General features: G+C 37.8%; 1 protein-coding gene across 2 annotated transcripts in view; it reads left to right on the forward strand.

Moving 5' to 3' along the window:
- Positions 1-21,118, forward strand: part of LOC133651567 (acyl-CoA dehydrogenase family member 11-like) — a 30,965-nt gene extending 9,847 nt beyond the window's left edge. The window contains exons 4-15 of one of the 2 annotated variants that reach the window (XM_062049543.1): positions 4,723-4,822; positions 4,963-5,080; positions 7,828-7,970; positions 10,314-10,466; positions 12,802-12,896; positions 12,989-13,088; positions 13,137-13,289; positions 17,971-18,063; positions 19,425-19,532; positions 19,633-19,804; positions 19,882-19,948; positions 20,019-21,118. In XM_062049543.1, coding sequence (XP_061905527.1) covers positions 4,723-4,822; positions 4,963-5,080; positions 7,828-7,970; positions 10,314-10,466; positions 12,802-12,896; positions 12,989-13,088; positions 13,137-13,289; positions 17,971-18,063; positions 19,425-19,532; positions 19,633-19,804; positions 19,882-19,948; positions 20,019-20,127 — 1,411 coding nt within the window. In that variant the 3' untranslated portion in view covers positions 20,128-21,118. The remainder of the gene's footprint in view (positions 1-4,722; positions 4,823-4,962; positions 5,081-7,827; positions 7,971-10,313; positions 10,467-12,801; positions 12,897-12,988; positions 13,089-13,136; positions 13,290-17,970; positions 18,064-19,424; positions 19,533-19,632; positions 19,805-19,881; positions 19,949-20,018) is intronic. The other variant, XM_062049544.1, reaches the window with a different exon arrangement.
- The last annotated feature ends 289 nt before the right edge of the window (positions 21,119-21,407 follow it).

Here is a 21,407-nt window from a genome sequence, read left to right on the forward strand (position 1 = left end):
AGCGTAATCTCCTGCCTGAGGGGAGAGGGGAGAATAGCAGAGGTGGGACCAAGTCATTGCTTTGCAAGTCACAAGTAAGTCTCAAGTCTTTGCCCTCAAGTCTCGAGTCAAGTCCCGAGTCAAGACAGGCAAGTCCCGAGTCAAGTCCAAAGTCAAGACTAGAAAGTCTCAAGTCAAGTCCCAAGTCATGCATTTTGAGTTTCGAGTCCTTTCAAGTCCTTTTAACCACAGACTAATATTTTTACACAGATTGTGTATGCTTTTAAAATGCTGTATTTATTTATTAAAACAAGTGCATTTGAAATTGCAGGAAAACAAATGGTGCTGACATTGCAATTCATAATAGCACTATTAACCAGTCATTTTAATAGTTTAAACAATTTTAAACATTTAACTCATTCCTTTACAGAATAAACACATTTGCAAAAACAAACATTAACATACTATTGGTTGTATTTTATGAAAATAACATTACCACAAAGTTGAGAAGGAGCAAAGATCTTCAATATTTGTATGTGAGAATCACAAAGAAATCTTCTGGGGGAGGATGACCCCCTACAGGGGTTTGGTTTACAAACTTTCAGCCCCACCTAAAACAAAATTCACCAGCCGCCACTGATTATGATGCATTCTCATTTTAGGCAAAGTATAAGACAATACTTTCTTAACAGTATAATTGTAACTAGGAATAAGTCTTCAAGTAACAATATTCAAATACTAACATTGTTGGGTAAGACAGCATTTGGTTTTATTCTGAATGTAGTGAAACATATTGGTGGTTTTAGCTGATATAAAGACTTTCAGGTGTTTATATATGTTTAAGTATTTGGCAGACGCTTTTATCCAAAGCGACATACATAAAAAATACATATAAAACAATCACTGTAAACATTATCATTTAAGGGAAGAATGTAATACAAAATATCAATACAAAGTGTCAAGACAGAATAAACTCTCTGCTGCTGCAGCAACAGAGTTACAGTCTATAGGTCCCTAAAATATATAGATATCTAATGTATTCATACATTGTTTATGTAGGATATACGCATGTATATATAATCTAATCATATTGTTTCTTCAATTTAAAAATAGCTGACCGTTTTTTTCCCCCTTCTCTGGGATTATATTCCCAGTTTTGATCTCGGACGTCTGGTCATTTATAGCGTATAAGAATATTATATTACTGTTAAGCAAACTATGAATAATAAAAACGCCAAAACATGTGTCCGTTATCATAGCTACACGTATGACAAAAAAACGCGTGAAAATGAGTGGTATTCAGTGAGGTAAGATGAATTAAATTTGCTGACAGTTCATTGCTCCTGCCAAATGAATTGCACTGAGTGGAGCGGATCACCACTCCAAGATGGCGGCTCCGCGTCTCGTCTGCGCCAGTAGGCAGTAGCGCTCAATGCTGCGTACCCTTATAAGATGTCTATGGTTATAACGTTAGCAGTGAGTTTACAGCCTCACTGATTTAACGACACAGCAAATAAAAGTCATGTTACTTAGCCAATAAACGTTATCTTACATTCAAAACTTACCCTTCTTTGTGCAACTTCAAATGTCGAACGAAGTTGGAAGTTGTTGCGTCTCCGTCTGTAATATTCGAACTGCGTGATTTGCATACGGCAATTCGTTTTTTGTTGACCAAGTCGTAGTTTTTATACCCGAACGAAACCAACTTTGGCATAATTGTTTCTCACTGCCGCAATGTTTGACAACTCATGTTCGGTGGTTGTCCTGCAATTGGATTGGATGAGAGCTGTGGGATGAAAACAACGTAGATTTAATTTGATTGGCTGTTGTACTGAGAGCACACACGCTGACACGCAGCACACACGCTGATAGACAGACACGTATAAAATGAAAGATACGGAGCGCTCCCAAATAACTTTTTAAGGTTTGGGTTTTGGGGAAAGTAGCAAGTCATGTCAAGTCAAAAGCCTCAAGTCCAAGTGAAGTCACAAGTCATTGATGTTAAAGTCTAAGTCGAGTTGCAAGTCTCTTTACATTTTGTCAAGTCGAGTCTAAAGTCATCAAATTCATGACTCGAGTCTGACTCGAGTCCAAGTCATGTGACTCGAGTCCACACCTCTGGAGAATAGTGTGTGTCCAGGGTGAGAAGAGTCAGCTGTGATCCGACCCACACGCCTCCTGGTCCTGGAGGAGAACAAGTCCTGGAGGGATGGGAGCTTGCAGCCAATCACCTTCTCCGCAGCACGTACGATGCGTTGCAGTCTATTCTTATCCTGGACTGTGGCGCCGGGGAACCACACTGTGATGGAGGAGGTCAGGATGGACTCTATGATGGCTAAGTAAAACTGCACCAGCATCTCGGTCGGCACCTTAAGTTTCCTCAGCTGCCGCAGGAAGTACATCCTCTGCTGGGCCTTCTTGATGAGGGAGCTGATGGTCAGCTCCCACTTGAGGTCCTGGGTGATGGTGGTGCCCAAGAAACGGAAGGAGTCCACAATGGTGACGGGGGTGGGAGAGTCAATCAGGGTGAGGGGGGGATGGTGGGGCTGTGACTTTCCTGAAGTCCATGATCATCTCCACTGTTTTCTAGGCGTTCAGCTCCAGGTTGTTGAGGCTGCACCAGGACGTCAGCCGGTCCACCTCTCTCCTGTAGGCGGACTCATCGCCATTCGAGATGAGCCCGATGAGGGTGGTGTCATCCGCAAACTTGAGCAGTTTTACGGATTGGTGACTGGAGGTGCAGCAGTTTGTATACAGGGAGAAGAGCCAGGGGGAGAGTACACAGCCCTGAGGAGTACCAGTGTTTGTGGTTCGACTGTCCGAGACAATCTTCCCCAACCTTACGTGCTGTCTTCGGTCTGTCAGGAAGTCATTAATCCAACTGCAGAAGGAGTCGGGCACGCTGAGCTGGTAGAGCTTGTCTCGTAGCAGTCCAGGGAGGATGGTGTTGAAGGCAGAGCTGAAGTCCACAAACCGGATCCTAGCGTAGGTTCCTGGGGAGTCCAGATGCTCCAGGATGAAGTGGAGGGCCAGGTTCACTGCATCATCCACAGACCTGTTGGCTCTGTAGGCGAACTGCAGTGGGTCCAGGAGGGGGGCGGTGATGTCCTTGAGGTGGGGCAGGACCAAGCGCTCAAAGGACTTCATGACCACAGACGTCAGCGCGACCGGCCTGTAGTCATTTAGTCCTGTGATCCGTGCTTTCTTGGGGACAGGGACAATGGTAGAGGTAATTTATTTCAAAATGGAATTTAGAACATTTTGTACAAATTTTTCAGCAAAAAGTCTAAACAATGTTTTGTTGCAAAAACAGACTCATTCTATATGGTGCAAGCCTGGCCCTAAAATGAGTGAAAACAGTTCAGTTTTTTCAGAGGAATATTTATTCCATCACTGTATGAATTCATCCAAACAAACACTTTTTTTAGGTGATCCTTGGACAGCGGGGTTTACATTGATCGCTGCATCATGAGTATCATTACATTGACAGCTGCATCACAAGACAACAACTGCAGAGTAAACACATGATTCAGGTCGTCATTCAAAAGATTAGTGGCTACACACGTATCCTGTACATTATGTAAACATACAATAGACGGCATTTCCCTCCCACACTGTGTCCACTTTTTTAGCTTATGGGCCACTCATATTTATCAGGACAGCGTCTCTTTTTTGCACGTTGTGGGCAAGGGTATAGTTACTCATTACCGATGCTTTAATTTAGTTACAATTACGGTAAAACAGACACGAATCAAGCAAACATGGGCGCTGATGTTGGATGATGTCATCAAATTTCGATGCAGTGATTGGTTTCTGATGGATTTGTCTTTGTGCCAGAAAGAGAGCAGGGTGCTTGTCGCTTTTTCAACTAAAACGGAAATAATCAACAGTGAAATGTAAAAGATATGTTGCTTTTTTGCAAAAAAAATTGCTTTCACCTCCTATTCAACTGATGGCTGGGGGGCCAAATCCAGAATGACACCATACCGACCCCCAGGTTCAACTCAAAACCTAGGAGACAAACATTTTTGCAGCAAATTATAAAAAACAACATAAAAACCAAGAGTTTTCCTGTTTCATTCCTATTACATTGGCAGCAAACATGGAACACTGCGGTATAAATATGTGATTTACATAATTGAGGCCTTCCTCAAGGCACCTCTTTAAGTCCTCTCCTTTTTGGCGGTTACAATTTGTTTTCAAAATGGGATTTATGCAACTAAAGTGTTGCTGTAGTTTATTTACTTCAGATGCATACTGGTGGTGTCCCTCAAGGTTCCATTTTAGGCCCTCTCTTTTTCGTCATTTGGGCTATTCCACTGGTGGCCCTGAGTTGGGTTCAAAAAAACTTGTGCGAGACTCACATTTTTGGAGAAGGTCCTAAAAAACAGACAACACTCCTGTAACTCTGACAAACATTTTTGTCAATACTTTATTTAGCCATTTTATTTCTTGTTTTGGTTGCGTATATTTGAGGGTCAGCCCCCTCCCCTTAACATAATTTATTGCTTTGGTTGTGATTTTTATTGAAGTCAAAAAAATAATGAAGGGTCCTTAGTTTTCTGGAAATCTGGCCCCCAAAACAATCTAGTTAAATATCCCTGTGGTAGAGAATGGTGTGAACTATTTTGTGGTACTCACAGCTCAATATAGGCTGCAATGGCCTTTATCGTTTTTTGCGCCTGAACTATTCACATGAACACTTTTTTAAACCATTATTAACCAAGTGTCTTTTTACTCCAGTCGGGTTTATCAGATGAGCAAGTTGTACCTCTTCTCCCCCTCCTCTGGACTCTACACTTGTCCTCTGGCCATGACTGACGGAGCTGCCAAAGTCATTCAGGTGAATAAAACACTTATTATGTAAACATCCTCTATGGAGCTATTTTCATATTCAACTATGCAATAACTCAACTATCATCCAGGAAATAGCCCTTTACAAATAGAGATGTATTTGTGTGTGTGATTGGTGGGGGGGTGAAGTCCATAGGAGTTACATGGCCGGTAGAAGAAGCCTACAAACGACTGACAACTCGTCACCCTGAACGTTTCTGGACATCCGGACAGTGGATGACGGAGAGACAAGGAGGTTCCGATGTAGGTCAGTAGTCACACATGCAGTAGTTGCACTGTAAGTTTACATTTTAACTGATAGTAGTATAAAATCAGTACTTTAGAAATATTGCCGGTGTTTAAACAGTGCCTAAGCCAGTACCTAAAAAAAATTTAAACTTGCACATTTTTGTAAAAAACAAAAAACTAATTTTTTATTTTTTTTTTATGTGATTTTGTGACATTCAAGTTGAAGCGACTAGTATTTTAAATACTTCAATTATATGAATCAAATGATAACTAAGTAATGCTAGCCCTGGGCAGATATTGGATAAGTTTATTAACTTACGATAAATGAAAATTAAGCCGGTAAATTTTCCAGCATAAATAAATCGCCATTTGCATGTGTGTTTACAGCAGGGGTGCCCATTACGTCGATCACGAGCTACTTGTCGATCGCAGAGGGTGTGTCAGTCAATCCTTAGCCAGACATTAAAAAATAAACCAAAAAATTTGCGACCATCAATCTTTACTTTGAGGTCACCCGAGGATCATGTGAGATGACGCTGGCTGCTGCAAACTCAGTATTAATTAAAAAAAAAACGGCAGGAAGAGGAGAAACACTTTTAAGTGGGACAGACTCTCGTGCCATACCTTCCGTCAAAAGCCTAAAGACCGACCGCAGATTTCCTGTCTTCACAATAAAAGTGCTGCTCCGTCCTGCCTGCGCTAACAAAATAAGAATCTCAGAAAATTAGTACACACAACCTAGCAAGCTATGGAGTTTGCCGTCAATGTATTTCTTGTAAAGAGTATAAAAACAAATATTGAAGCTGGACGAATAAGATGCCACGTTCATGTGGTATTGGACAGAAAGGAGGACTTTTTTTGTCCTCCACAATGTAACATCGAAAATGTGAACGTTATCAGCACTACTGTGAATCCTGTCTGATTCCAGTAAATGCAAGTCATCAGAATTAGGTAATACACCAACCTATATTCTTGTCTCCATGAAGGAAAGTAATTTATATGTATTAAATATGCTTGTATTTACAGTATATTAAACACCTTTAACATGTTAACAAAAAAATATTTTTCATAAATAAATATAAATTATATATATATATATATATATATATATATATATATATATATATATATATATATATATATATATATATATATATTTATGAAAAATATTTATATAATATATATTTATATAATATATATGTGTGTGTATGTATGTATGTATATATGTGTGTATATATATATATATGTATATATGATGATGAGGTAGATCACCTCGACTTGGTCATTTGAAAAGTAGCTCGCCTGCTAAAAAAGTGTGGGAACTCCTGGTTTACAGGCTTCAAGAGCATTCACGCATTTCACGCATTTTCATGCAGCTGCGTGCGTTTGTGCCATAGCGGATTGAAAAGAAGGTTGGTGAATCCTCTTGTCCTTCATTAAGTGTCTTTGATTCTTTGTGCGGCGAGATGGGGCCGCTGGCCTGCTAGCATCTCACAGTGCAACAAGTTAGTTTGTGACCAACACATGTAGTAGCGAACATTGACAAAATGATCACAAAACCAAATGTCAATATTTCAGTTTAAACTTTGAGTTTTGGATGAGCCTATCAGTACCAAGAAGTCAGTTTGCCAAATGTGCTCGAATATGACAAACCCGCACGCCCACTTTGAAACACAAGCACCCAACAATCCACACTCACTTCGCGTTTGGTGAACAAGGTCAGTGCAAACAAAACTGTGCAAAATGGTGTGAACTTACAAAACGTGTGGTTTGCTACATAGCCAAAGACATACCGCGCCTTTCTGTTTGAAAAGCTCCTAACTTGATTGCCAGTTAAGTAATGTACAACTCTACCTCTGCTTACATGTTCAATATTAGTGCAACTTTATTTAGCCGTTTTATTTCTTGTTTTGGTTGTGTATATTTTGGAGCTCCCCACCCCTTCCGTATCATATTTTATTGCTTTTGGTTGTGATTTTTTTATTGAAGTGCAACATTTTGCTAATAGATAAAGTAGATTTTATTGTTATTATTTGTTTGTTTAATTTAACTTGGAGGTTTAAAAGTTTACATTCCAATTGCAGTGTTAAAATATCCGAAAAAAAACAAGTTTTTTTAATTTGAAAGGATATACATACATTATTATCACGTATTGTCATATTGCCAATTTGGTCTCCAAAAAATAATGGCAATAATATCGTTTATCGGCAATAATTTGTAGGTTAATATATCGTCGAGCAAAATTTGTTATCAGCCCAGGCCTAAGTAATGCATTAAAAATAAGAAATACAACTATCAAAATATCATATTTAGTGCAGCAATACAAAACATGGAGAACATGTATAAACTTACTTGATTTGCAATGTTTGATGCTCAAAATTCCGGTTGTTCCTGAATGCAACCTCGCTCGAGGGCTGCTGTTGGCAGTAAAGCAATAAAGCTTAAAAAGAGCACCCTTTGTGCTTCTGTCGGGATGCTACATTACTTACGAGAATGTTACTTGCACAATTTCACCACCCAGCACTTGTTGCAGGTTACTGAGTCTGCATTAACCAGAATAAGGCACAGATATTAGGTCACCGGGTTTCGGCTCCCATCCCTACTAATAAGTGGCTAAGTTCTGCAGCGAACAAAAAGCCCACTTCTTCAAAGTTGTGTGTACTGTTCGTTTTATCCTACTCAATGTCCGTGTGTGTGTGTGTGTGTGTGTGTGTGTGTGTGTGTGTGTGTGTGTGTGTGTGTGTGTGTGTGTGTGTGTGTGTCTAGCAAGTGGTACTGAGACAGTGGCAGTTCCCCAAACAGATGGTTGGTACAAACTCCATGGCTTCAAGTGGTTCACCTCTGCCACTGATGCAGACATGACGCTTACACTAGCCAGAGTGCGCGACAGAGCAGGAGCGACCACCCCGGTACTGCTTGCACTATTGAATGTGTGTTTGTGCGTGTGTGTGTGTGTGAGAGAGAGAGAGAGAGAGAGAGAGAGAGAGCAAGATGTTGCTCCATGCATGACATTTTTATTTGTGTGTGTCAGGGAATGACATTTCTATGCCAAAATCCTTGCGCGCGACACATTTTTTACGCACGTGCGGCTAAGGATGGGTACCGAATACTTTTTTGGCACCGACCGTATCCCGCCGGTCCTGCCGGGCACCGATTCACATAAAGTCCAATAGTGCCATGTTTCGATACCTGGGTTGCGTGTTCTTTGCATTTCAGCAATTGCCAATCACTCCAGCAGCACCGAGAGCGAACTCAGCCAAACTACCTCTAGGTAATGCTGCAATTTTCAATGCCAACAAAGAAATTGACTCAAAAAACGCTCCAACATAAGTTAAGTAATGCTCCACTTTTCCAAAAATGCGATAGCTTGAGGCTAATAGACACTAGCTTTGCTATTGACATGCTACTGATTAGCATTAGCGATTTTACATGGTGATTTTAATCACTCCAAATTTCTTAATTAAAATGACTACTAAGATGCACGCTACTATCAAACAGCTGGTGCGTAATAAGTAAAATATACTTACAGTATTAACACTTTTTAGGGCGCGACAAAAAAACTCTATAAACTATACACTACTGCCATCTAACGTCTTGGACTTGCAACTGTAATTGCAACTTAATGTCATACCTGCAAATGAGATTCAGAAATGTGAAAATTAAACAAGCTATAACAACTGGAGCGCAGTTATCATAATCAGCTCATTTTAACAAAATGCAATTAAAAAATGAATGTTATCATCAAAAACAATTCATATTTACTGACATACACAAACAAAAAAGTACCAAAAATTGGTGCAGTTGAGTACCGGTATTGATTCCCAGGTACCGGAAATTGGTAACGTATCGGTTCAAAAGTGAACGGTACATATGCCTACATGCGGTCTTTTTGTTTGCGTGTGCAGCGTCTTTTTGCTCACGCGCAGACTCTTTTTCCGCTTGCAATGTGTCTTTTTTTTTTTTTTTTTTACTGCAACGGCACGACATTCCACCCTTTCCAACATTGAATACACGGCCCAGCAACTGCCCTCCTTCCTGATTGGTCACTTTAAAAGGCCTACTCTCTCCTGGTTAGAGCCAATTCGAGGGAACTGTTACGGTCGGACTGTGTCCCTTCTGAAGAAGAGCAGTCTTTAGAGTCTGAAGTTTAGATAAAACAACCCATTATATCATAACTTGTGAAGTAAAGTGCTTAAAATAAAAAATTATCACATTGTGAGGGTATCACACTTGCGACTCTGACGGACTATGTTTCCATGCGCTAAATTAGTCTGACCTTAGAGCATTAATAAATGAGCTACCTTTTATCATATAACGTAGTTGGGGTGTAAAATCCTAAAATCGACTTGCCACCGAATCGTGATTCTTATCCATCCCAATTGTGAATCGATTCATAATTTAAATAGATCAATAAAAAATATATATATTTCTTTATTTAAATATATTTATATATAAAAACAATATATACTGTATATGTATATATATTTTTCTTTTTCTTTCTAAGAATCCTTTTTTAAAAGGACGTTTTTGGGCCATCTGTTAAAGTTTCATTATAATTACTATACCAAACAATACATTGCTCAAACAGTTTGAATCGAGAATCATGTCGCCTCAAGAATCAATTCAGAATTGTCACCCCAGGAATCAGAATCAGATCGAATTGTTAGGTGCCCAAAGTTTTACAGCGCTAGGGTCTATATAATGCAACATTGCAATTACCTTGGCAGCATATAACAAGAGAAAAATGTTGTCAGTCGAAATAATCTGTCTTTAATGACATCAATTTGTTCAGGGTTGATTTGTTTATATGTTCACATGACATCATAATAAATGGCAAAGTCCTTGTTGAATAGTGTACAGTGTAAACATGTATATTAAGTAACATAATACACACATTAGGGCTCATTTTGTCTAAAGAATCATCTTCTTCAGAAGGCACACACAACAGGTTGGCTGTGACCAGGAGACAGTTGTTTAAAGTGACCAATCAGAAAAAAGGGGAGTTGCTCGGCCGTGTATTCAATGCCCACCCATAAGTGCCAAAAGGGAGGAAAGTCACGTGCATCGAGAAAGAAAAAGACACATCACGAGCGCAAACAGAGTCCGCACGCGGACAGAGAAGCCACGCCAGCGTAAAATGAATTTGCGCTCGTGCAAAATTAATCACACAGAATGTGGTTTTCATGTGCAAGGATTTTGGCATTGTTTTGGCGCCAAAACATTTCATCCTTGATAATATATATGTCCTTTAGGGTAGTCGAGGTTTGTCTCTGTTCTACGCCGAGGTGAGTCGAGACCAAGATGGCCGTCTGAGAGGGATAGAAGTTCAGAGGCTGAAGGACAAGCTGGGAACCAAACAGATGCCAACAGCAGAGTTACTGCTGGACGGCCTGCTGGCACACAAGGTCAGTGTATTTGCCACTGCACTTAGCAAGCTTGACCACAGGGAGGCACAATTTTCTTTGACTTTTTTGACCTTTTACATAGCACCATCTTTGTGACAAAAATTATGTGTAAATTTTATTTATTTTATTTTAAAATTGTGGTTATTTAAATAGGCAGATTTCTCCACTTGAGTGCTTATCAAATTTTCTTAAGGTATATTTTGTATAGATGAAACACCCATTATTCCTGCAGAGTATGTCATTCATGAACAGGGTTAATAAATAGAAAAGTTTGTATAAGAAACGATGTAAATATGAATAATGGGTTCCAGCCTCTACAAAAGTCCACATTTTAGTGAAGGTTTGTACACCTTGAACACAATATAAAACTATCTGCAGTACTGTATATCAAACAAACATAACAAGGAGGTGATGGATCAACTATCTATTAACAAGCCAAAGCAACAATAAGCTGAACTGCAACGCATGCACACACAGAGAAGTCCTTTTGGTGCCCTCACAAATGATCCGAAATCACAAAAATCCTTAAATTTACCAATCATATTGCTACAATAATAAACATTTAAGTGTGTAAAACCCACTGGCTACGTTGTGTTTTGCGAATGTGCAGCTGACTGGAGCATGGAGCAGGCAGACATGAGGGGGTGAAGGGAGGGGGCCTTCTGTGTGTGCTAAAAGAGATGAGTGCCTTCTCCCCCACTGCTTCGGCATCATTTTCCAGAAAAGTGCGTTCTCATCACAATTAAAACTTCGGTACAAAGCCTGCTTCGTTGATTCTTCTATGCTGGTGAGCACCGTTAATGTACTTCTCGCAAATACTCTTTTTTCAACTCCACAGTGATTCTGTCCACGCTGGTCTTTTTGGGACTCATATTTAGTTAACAAAATGGACAAAACTTGCCAAAAAGTGAAAAAATAGAGAAAAGGCACACACTCTGAAGCACTGAGAAGTGCCAAGTAGTGTAATGCAATGCACAGTAAGTGATGTGGAGGGCTCAGGCTAACCTAATGGCTGCACCTTGCGTCACAAAATGGCTGTCGGTGGGACACAAAATGAATGAAGCGTTCGTTCACGGAGACTTGGTTTGCACACGAGGGCATATTGGACCTGATCTAATGTTTCATAAATTGAAAAGTTTGCAAAAAGAGAGATTTGTAAATCAAGGTTCTACAGTCCATGTAACATTCCGCACATTTGAGAGCCCAAACAAAGAATCTAACACGTAGCTAACTCAGTCTCTGCTTTTTTAATTGAGTATGACTGCAACATAGGCCACCATGGGGCCAAAAAAAGTTGAGAGTGACAGCACTTTGATAAAGAAGATGAGAAATATTATTGAATCCAAGATAAAAACTTAAAATACGAGGGTACCTCTTCCCTCTTTGCTCCTTGCTGTTTTCGCCAACAAGAGTTTTCAATAAAGGTACAGTAAAAGTAGCAGTTTCAATATTTTCTGCATGTAAAAGTAGAAGTATTGTCTATAAAATGTGTTTTTGTGTTAGGGTTATTTTGAGTGTGTTGAACAGATTAATTGGTTTTAAATTATTTCCAATAGAAAAAATGTATGACATTTTCCTGACCTTTTGGAATGTATTAATAGAAACCAAAATTAATGTATTACTAATAGGTATGCAAACAAAATACCATTGTTATATGATTGTTAATGTGTGTCAGCTGACACAAAGTACACTAATTAGGTACACAAGAAAGGTAGACCTGCTGTATCTAATGAGATCAATATTTACATATTCCGCTTTTACAAATATAAGAATGCTGGTTTTCTTGATTTGACACGCTCACTATTACTTTTACCAATACAATAGGTTAGGAATGGGTACTTATCACATTTAAACTAATACGGTACCAAGTTCTGGTACAAGAAACTGGTACATAGATATTGGTGCTCAACAGTACCAGTTTTTGGTACTTTTGAGTGTGTTCATGTGTTAATAAATGTGTTTAATAGTAAACACTTTAAATAACATTAAACATCGATAATAACTGTGCTGTTCAGTTGTTAAATCTTGTTTACTTTACAACTAAGCATTCAATAAAAAAAAATTGTGAATCGGTACTCGGTAGAATTTGGTCGGTCCCTAAAAAAGTACCAAATTTGGTATGTTTATTTATTATAATTGTTCTTGTTTTGCACTCCAACACGGTGAAATATTTTGAATAATTTGGCTATTGTACCTTTTATATAGCCGCATAAAAAGTACATATTAAAGTATAAACGCAACACTCTTTCATACAGGCCATAGAGTACATTTCTCCTTACAATGAAGTCAAATTCTGACTTTTTTCATGTGTTTATTTTCTCTTTTTCAATACCAGCTGTCAGAAGACGGAAGAGGTGTGTCCTCCATAGCCAACATGCTGACTATAACCAGGATCCACAACAGCATCTCTGCAGCAGCAGCAATGAGAAGGCAGGATACAGCTCAACTTTGCATTGCTTTTTGACCAAGTCGCCTCTTTTCTGTGCTTAAAACTCAGATGAACCATGCTTCTTTATTCACAGGGTGGTCCAGTTAGCTCGTGACTACGCCACTCGCCGCACTGCTTTCGCAAAGCTTCTTAAAGACCACCCGCTGCACATGCAGACTCTTGCCAGGATGGAGGTAAGCTGGCACTCAGGGATACGTCTCTATGAATAAAAAAAAAAACAGACTCTGATGCAGGTGGAGACCCGTGGGGCTTTCCTTCTAGTGATGGACGTGTGTCGCCTGCTGGGCCGAGAGGAGAGCGGCGTCGCCACCCAGCTTGATGCACACCTTTTGCGTCTGCTCACACCCGTTGTCAAACTCTACACTGGGAAGCAGGTGAGTTCAAACATTCTTCAGGCACTCATGTCAAACTCATATCAAATGTGCATTGGAGCTAACCCCCCCAGTATATAGCGCTAATACTACAAATCTCAGAATGCTTTGCTATTGTGTTGACACATCAGTCAAGACCAGCTAGCGCGACCCCCTCATTTTCTGTTAAAAGATAAGATAAGATAAAGTAATCCTTTATTCATGCCACAACTGGGAAATGCACAGCATTACAGCAGCAAAGGGTATAGGTTGAAAACAAAGCGTAAGTAAAGTGTAAAAGTACGCAAATTATATTATATAAAAATAAAGATATATATATATATATATATATATATATATATATATATATATATATACGTATATATATGTGTGTATATATATGTGTGTGTGTATGTATGTATGTATGTGTATATATATATGTATATGTATGTATGTATATTAATATATATATTAATATACATATATATATATATATACACATACATACATATATGTATGTATGTATGTATGTATGTATGTATATGTATGTATATTAATATACTTACATACATATATGTATATACACATACATACATACATATATGTATGTATGTATGTATGTATGTATGTATGTATGTATGTATGTATGTATATTAATATATATATATTAATATACATATATATATACACATACATACATACATATATATACACATACATATATATATATATATATATATATATATATATATATATATATATATATATATATATATATATACATATATACATACATATTAATATACATACACATATACACATATATATATATATACATATATATATACATATTAATATACATACACATATACACATATATATATATATATTATATATATGTGTGTGTATATGTATGTATGTATATGTATATATATATGTATGTATATTATATATATGTGTATATATATATATATGTATATTAATATATGTATGTATATTATATATATGTGTATATATATATATATATATATATATATATATATATATATATATATATATATATATATATATATATATTAATATATATATATGTATGTATGTATGTATGTATATTTATATATATATGTATGTGTATGTATGTATGTATATTTATGTATGTATGTATGTGTATGTATATATATATATATATGTATGTATGTATGTATGTATGTATGTATGTATGTATGTATGTATGTATTTGTTAGGTCAGGGAAAAACATGGAGTCTATTTCATCCCTACAAGCCTGTTTTGCAGGTTTCCCTGCTCTTCAGGGGAGTTTATATATATATATATATATATATATATATATATATATATATATATATATATATATATATATATATATATATATATATATATATATATATATATATATATATATAATATATATATTATATATATATGTGTGTGTGTGTGTATATATATATACACACACACACACACACACGGGGGACGACGTGGCGCTGTTGGGAGAGTGGCCGTGCCAGCAACCTGAGGGTTCCTGGTTCGATCCCCACCTTCTACCAACCTCGTCACATCCGTTGTGTCCTTGAGCAAGACACTTCACCCTTGCTCCTGATGGGTCGTGGTTAGGGCCTTGCATGGCAGCTCCTGCCATCAGTGTGTGAATGTGTGTGTGAATGGGTGAATGTGGAAATAGTGGCAAAGCGTTTTGAGTACCTTGAAGGTAGAAAAGGGCTATACAAGTATAACCCATATATATATATATATATATATATATATATATATATATATATATATATATATATTTATTTCTTCCAAGACATTTGTGAGGAGGGATAGGTACAGAATTCTGTAGTTTTTATAAGCACAGGCCGAATTCCGCCGGTACTACCGGGTATCAATTCACGTAAAATCAAACTGTGACATATTTTGATGCCTGTTGTTGCTCATGACGTCAAACACTTGGCGAGGAAACAATCACTCAAGCAGCCCTAAGAGCGGACTCAACAGCGGCGGAACAAATCAGGGGCGGGGCACATGACCAGACCCTTTAAACCCTGTGCTCAGAAGTCAGCACGCTCGCCTCTAATACATGCGACCTGAGTTTTCACCCCACTCGGAGCAGTAGGCAAAACTCAACGCAGCCAAAAAAGAAAGACTTTCTTTGCGCTTTGCCGCTCCACTTTTATGTTTATATGAACTGCCACTCAAGGTAACTTCGTAGTAAAAAAAATGCTCACCAAGTTTGTACTCTGTTGACAAGTGACTGATGACTTGGTGGACGATTTTACCCAAAATATCCTTGGAGACAATATCGTTGATCCACTTGTAAATTGGCTCGTTGCAAAGTGAAATGTGATAGTGAAAATAAAAGCCAGTCATACGGCACTATAATTTATTCAATTTTTTACACCTACTAAATCACTCAAGTCAGTCTTGTAAAGTTTTTAGACACCATGACTCATCCTGTCTTGAGCAACCTATATACCCATATATGTCCAGCTCTTTTATTGGTGGTGATTACAATAAAACTGTTTGCATGATCCAAGCCATGTCTCCTCTCCGACGGGGCCCGGGTCAGGGGCACGCCACCCTCCCAGCCCCCCCCTGTAGCTCTGCCCCTGGGACTCAGCCAATTTGCTTCTAGATAATGTTGGCAATTTTCATTGCCAACAAAGCAAATATGCCTAATCGGAAACATTTGAACGTAAAGTAGGGGTCCAATTTTCCAAGCTGTGCTAGCTTGATGCTAACTTACAATAGATTTCTTATACATTAGTAGAGGTGTCTTGACTTGACTTTTCCACTTCAGATACGATATCGATATTGAAGCCTTGAGTATTGGCCGATACGATATTAATCCAATAATCATCAGCAGGAATCATAGAACATACTTGTATTATTTTGTGGTGTGGAAATGTGAGAAAAGGTTTTATCAAGTGACATTACTCAGAGAACAATGGTAGGTTTGACAACACTAACTTTATGACAGATGTATGCTTTTGAAATTGTGTTAATTTGTGTTTTGGCAACACTTAGTGGCCACAATAATCCATTAAATTAAGGGTATGATGCGGACACGTTTGTTACTGGATTCTTTCTAATACGCTTCTGCCTTGGGGACTTTGTATTTGTAAGTAATATGCAACTATAACTATTTGATACTTGTTTATATTGACTAAAGCTGTGTTTTAGACGGTAATATAGTCCATTTAAGGACGCTTATTATGTATGTCAAGCATGTGTGCTTATCTGTTGTGTGCAGTAGCTGCGCACTTCTAGTAACCTAAAGCCTACCATTTTTACCTTTTGTAAATAACTTTAATTTAGCTGTTAACTGGCTGTCAATCTTTGCACACGTGAACACTCTGCAAAACTGCTTATATTGGAGATTCCAGATGCAAGCCGATAACCTATATCAATATCGGATCCGGACAGAATTGCTCATTTAGATTAGCAATTTCAACACCTCTGTATTTAGTAATGCAAAAAAGAAGATAGGATGCATGTTACAATCAAACAGCTGGTGTGTAATAACACCAGAAGTCTAGTTTCACGGCAGACTATGTTCGCAAGAGCAGAATGAACAAGTGAGGCTCTTTTATTGTGCAGTGTATATTTTATCAGTCCTGCATTTTAAGGAGGGAGAGTTTGTCCAAAAGTGCATGGTCAAAGTTTGCGACTTTGTGTGCCCAGATAACAGGCAAGCATTTGCTTTTCTCATGTTTTTATAATATGACATTTTTTTGTACGAGATTCAGTGTTTAAGTTTAGATTATTATGTACGTTATGTACAAAATCAAAGGGGCGTCAATGTCTGTTTCAAGAAAAATTGCTGTCTTGCATATTTTCGCTTAACTACAATTGAAAGTACGAGTACCTATGTATAAGTAAGGTTATATGATTGAATCGTGCTCGAGAATAGAACACTTGCCTGACCCCAACATCAGTGACTTTCAGAGAACTGCACTTTTTTGGGAATTTTGCCTATCATTCACAATTCCTATGTAAGACAAGAAAACATGTGTTCCCCTTTTTTATGCATTCTTAGTCGTAAAATATGGCCAGTACGAGGTGGCTAACAATGCAGCTAATTCGAGTACACGATTCCGCCAATAAAACCCTCTAAATAAACATCTAAAAACTGCCAACAATACTCCATTTACAGCACTGTACAGTGCAAGCATTTGTCACATTTGCGACTGAAAATAGTTTGTGCGAGTATTGGGGAAAAAAATGTAGCACACGTGCGAATACAGATTTTACCCTTTTACTAGTGTTTTGCTCCTAAAATAAATCCATCAAAATTTGATCAAACTAGAGTACATTTTACGCCCATCTGTATAATACGCTTGAAATAAACTTAAACCATAACCAAATGAACAAGTGATTGACGGGTAAGAGTCAGTGAACACTCTGTGTGTGCTGACAGCTGTGTGTGTGTGTGTGTGTGTGTGTGTGTGAGTGTGTGTGTGTGTGTGTGTGTGTGTGTGTGTGTGTGTGTGTGTGTGTGTGTGTGTGTGTCCCTCCTGCACCATGCACAGAAGAGAGCGGGGTTTTAACTGTATCGGGAGAGAAGGGAAAACATGCACTAGTGCAGTACATTTTTCAATACATATTGAGTTTGACCCACTGTGAACTTGATCCTTGAGGGATCATAGTTTGTGAAATAATTATAATAAAAATAATGAAATATTTCAGGCAGTGGCCGTGGTGTCGGAGGGCTTGGAGAGTTTTGGCGGTCAAGGCTACATCGAGGACACAGGGTTGCCTGGATTACTTCGGGATGCACAGGTGAGGCCACTCCACCAATAAAAAAAAACATTTTACGACCCTCAGTGAGTGAACAAATGCAATCCAGGATCCTAAGAGACAGAATTTCCAAAGGGGTGACAATGTAATAAGACTTTATTTATGCATGACAAATTGCAACCTGGCCTAATAAGACCCAGTGTAGATACAGTGTAAGCGTGTTAAATGGGATTTTCTATGTTGTGTTTTTATTGCTCCTTAATGTTAAATGTGGCTCAATGTGATGAAGTATGAGGGCCACAAAGAAAGGGGAAAAACACAATAATAAACTATTTTGTAGCAATAAAATAGGGAAGCACTCATAGAGTTTCGATATCTACCAGGCCTTATCTCCCAATTGTAAATAATCTTTTTAAGAGATCTGAATCACCCCCAAAATCTAATAATTTGTCCCTTATCCAATTTCTGACATTTCCTGAAAGTTTAATCAAAATCCACCCATAAAATGTTGAATTATCTTGCTAAAACTCAGTCACTCACTCACTCACTCACTCACAAATTGTAATATTTTTTTCACATTATACTGCATCTTTATGCTTGCAATGTACAACTTTGAATTTTTTGTTTTCGTAATTCTATTTCTTTCTTTCTTTTCTTTACAATATTTTGTTTTCTTTTCACATTCATACAATTAATAATTTTTTTTAGAAACACATTTATAAAAAAATCAAAGACACTTTACAAAAAGCAATAAAAGTTCAATTAATAGAATACTAATAAGTAATAAATATTCACTTAAAATAGAACACAAGCAGGCATTGAATAAAGTAAAAGTGTTAAAAAATAGATTAAAAATGTGGATTTTGGCATGAGTATGACTTTGAGTAAGCTGATGTTTTTTTTTACTTATAAAATAGAACTATGGCTATAATGGTCTTCTGAGTTGAATAGCTAATTTGTTTTTGTTAATTTGGGGCAGATATTACCCGATTATTCTTAAAAGTTAAAGTACCAATGATTGTCGCACACACACTAGGTGTGGTGAGATTATCCTCTGCATTTGACCCATCACCCTCACCCCCTGGGAGGGGAGGTGAGGGGAGCAGTGAGCAGCAGCGGTGGCTGCGCCCGGGAATAATTTTCGTGATTTAACCCCCAATTCCAACCGTTGATGCTGAGTGCCAAGCAGGGAGGTAATGGGTCCCATTTTTATAGTCTTTGGTATGACCCGGCCGGTGTTTGAACTCACGACCTACTGATCTCAGGGTGAACACTCTTCTGGTTTATTTTAATGTTGTATCAATTATTTGTACTTAATAATTAGTGAATTAAATACAAACAAAAATGGAAACATATGCACTTAAAAAATATAAATTTAACATTTTCAAATGTGTTTTGTTCAGGTGCTGAGCATTTGGGAAGGCACCACAAACGTTTTGTCTCTGGATGTTCTGCGCTGTGTGGCCCGAAGCTCAGGAATGGTTCTTCATGCTTATTTCACTCACGTCAAAGTAAGAGCTTGTTGGAAGAACACGTCCAGCAGGTTCATTTATTTTGTATTGTCCAACAGGAAGTGTGTGTGTGTGTGCTTGTGTGCGTGTGTGTGTGTAGTCCTTACTTGCAGGAGCTTCAGGTGTTTCCTCTCTGAGCCCAGCTGTGGGAGCAGTAGACAGTGCTCTCTCTAAACTGGAGGGTTTTATCAGGGAGGCAGCATCCAGACCTCCAGGCTACCTGGAACTAGCAGCCAGAGACCTGGCCTATAGCCTGGCTCGCATATTCACAGGTGGACCATAATCACATATCCACAAAGAGCCGATTCGAGTGACACCCACTAACTGCACACCTTGTTTTTAATTACAGGTGCTCTTCTCATTGACCATGCAAGTTGGATGGGAGCATCGCCGTCCGACACCTATGCAGCTCTCAGGTTTACAATGAAAGAGGAATACCAAAAAAATATTAATAAATACATCATCAAATTGATTTTCCTTCATCAGGTGGTGTGAACAGGACTTGTGTCCCGTGGCTTCTAACCAGACTAACTATAAACCCGACTGTCCAGGACTTGATGCAGCACTTGTCTTTGACCAGACAACTGAAGGCTAAAACTGACACATTGTACTTCTAATGTGACATGCTGTGCTTCTTAGTGTTTGACCTGCTTATTATATTTTTTTAACAAACTACATCAATTTAAAAAAAAAAACAGGACCGATTTCATTGTTTTTCATGTCTAATGGAATTGAGAAAATACAGGCAAACATTGTAAGTAATTACTGTTAGTTTTAAAAAATATATTTTTCCTATCATCAAAACAATGGAAAAGATGATCATGAAATAATTATTCACTTAGTAATATGCTGTTGTCCACTACATAGGACATGGAATAAAAATAAATTTTCTGACCGCCCAAAAATTGTGACATATTGTTTCACCCAAGAGGATTATTTGATGCTAAAAAAAATTGCAAGTCTTTTCATGTACTGCACAGATGTTAAACTCATGGCCCGGGAGCCTGGTCTGGGCCGACACTTTGTTTCATGTGGCCTGCAAAAGCCTGGAAATGTACATCAATAAAAAATGATAAACTTAAAAAAGGTCTTCTTATCAAAACAATGGAAAAGATGTTGCATGAAATAAGTATTTAGTACTAGTGGGAAGGGATTCACATGGCCCCATTCTTGGGTGGATCTAGCGTGAGAGGAAGAAAGGGGGTTGATTGTGTTGTAATGCAGTCTGCTGAAAATGATGGAAAGCACCACTCTATATAGCAACTGACACTTTGGTCAAAGTTAGAGTTGCCACAAAACACATTTTAAGATATTCAACGCTACTGCCATCTGGCGGCTGTAGTGGATAGTGCATGCCCCAAATTTGTCACGTTTCGTGTGTCAGGTAAACCGTGACAAATGGGGCCATATGAATCCCCTTCTTATTGTAGATACAGTTGGCCAATACAAAGGCTATTACATACAAATAACTTTTATGACCCCCCCCCCCAAAAATAGGCATTTTGTTTCACCCAGGAATTGCAAAAAAAAAAAAAAGCAACAATTTTCATGTACTGGACAACGCACAACACAGGGGCCAGATCTGCCTGGAAATAATGTACTAAATGTGTATATATATATATATATATATATATATATATATATATATATATATATATATATATATATATATATATATATATATATATATTATTATTATTATTTTTTTAATCATGTAAATGTCTTGTTCTATTCAAAACAATGGAAAATATGATGCACTGTTTACCACTACAAAGAATATTACATCAAAATAAACATCTAAATAATATTGTTTTATGTGGCTCTCGAAAGTTTGAAAATAACATAAAGCACTTCATTTTCCTCACTAAACATGTT

Source organism: Entelurus aequoreus, linkage group LG06, assembly GCF_033978785.1.
Source record: "Entelurus aequoreus isolate RoL-2023_Sb linkage group LG06, RoL_Eaeq_v1.1, whole genome shotgun sequence".
Classification (NCBI taxonomy): domain Eukaryota; kingdom Metazoa; phylum Chordata; class Actinopteri; order Syngnathiformes; family Syngnathidae; genus Entelurus; species Entelurus aequoreus.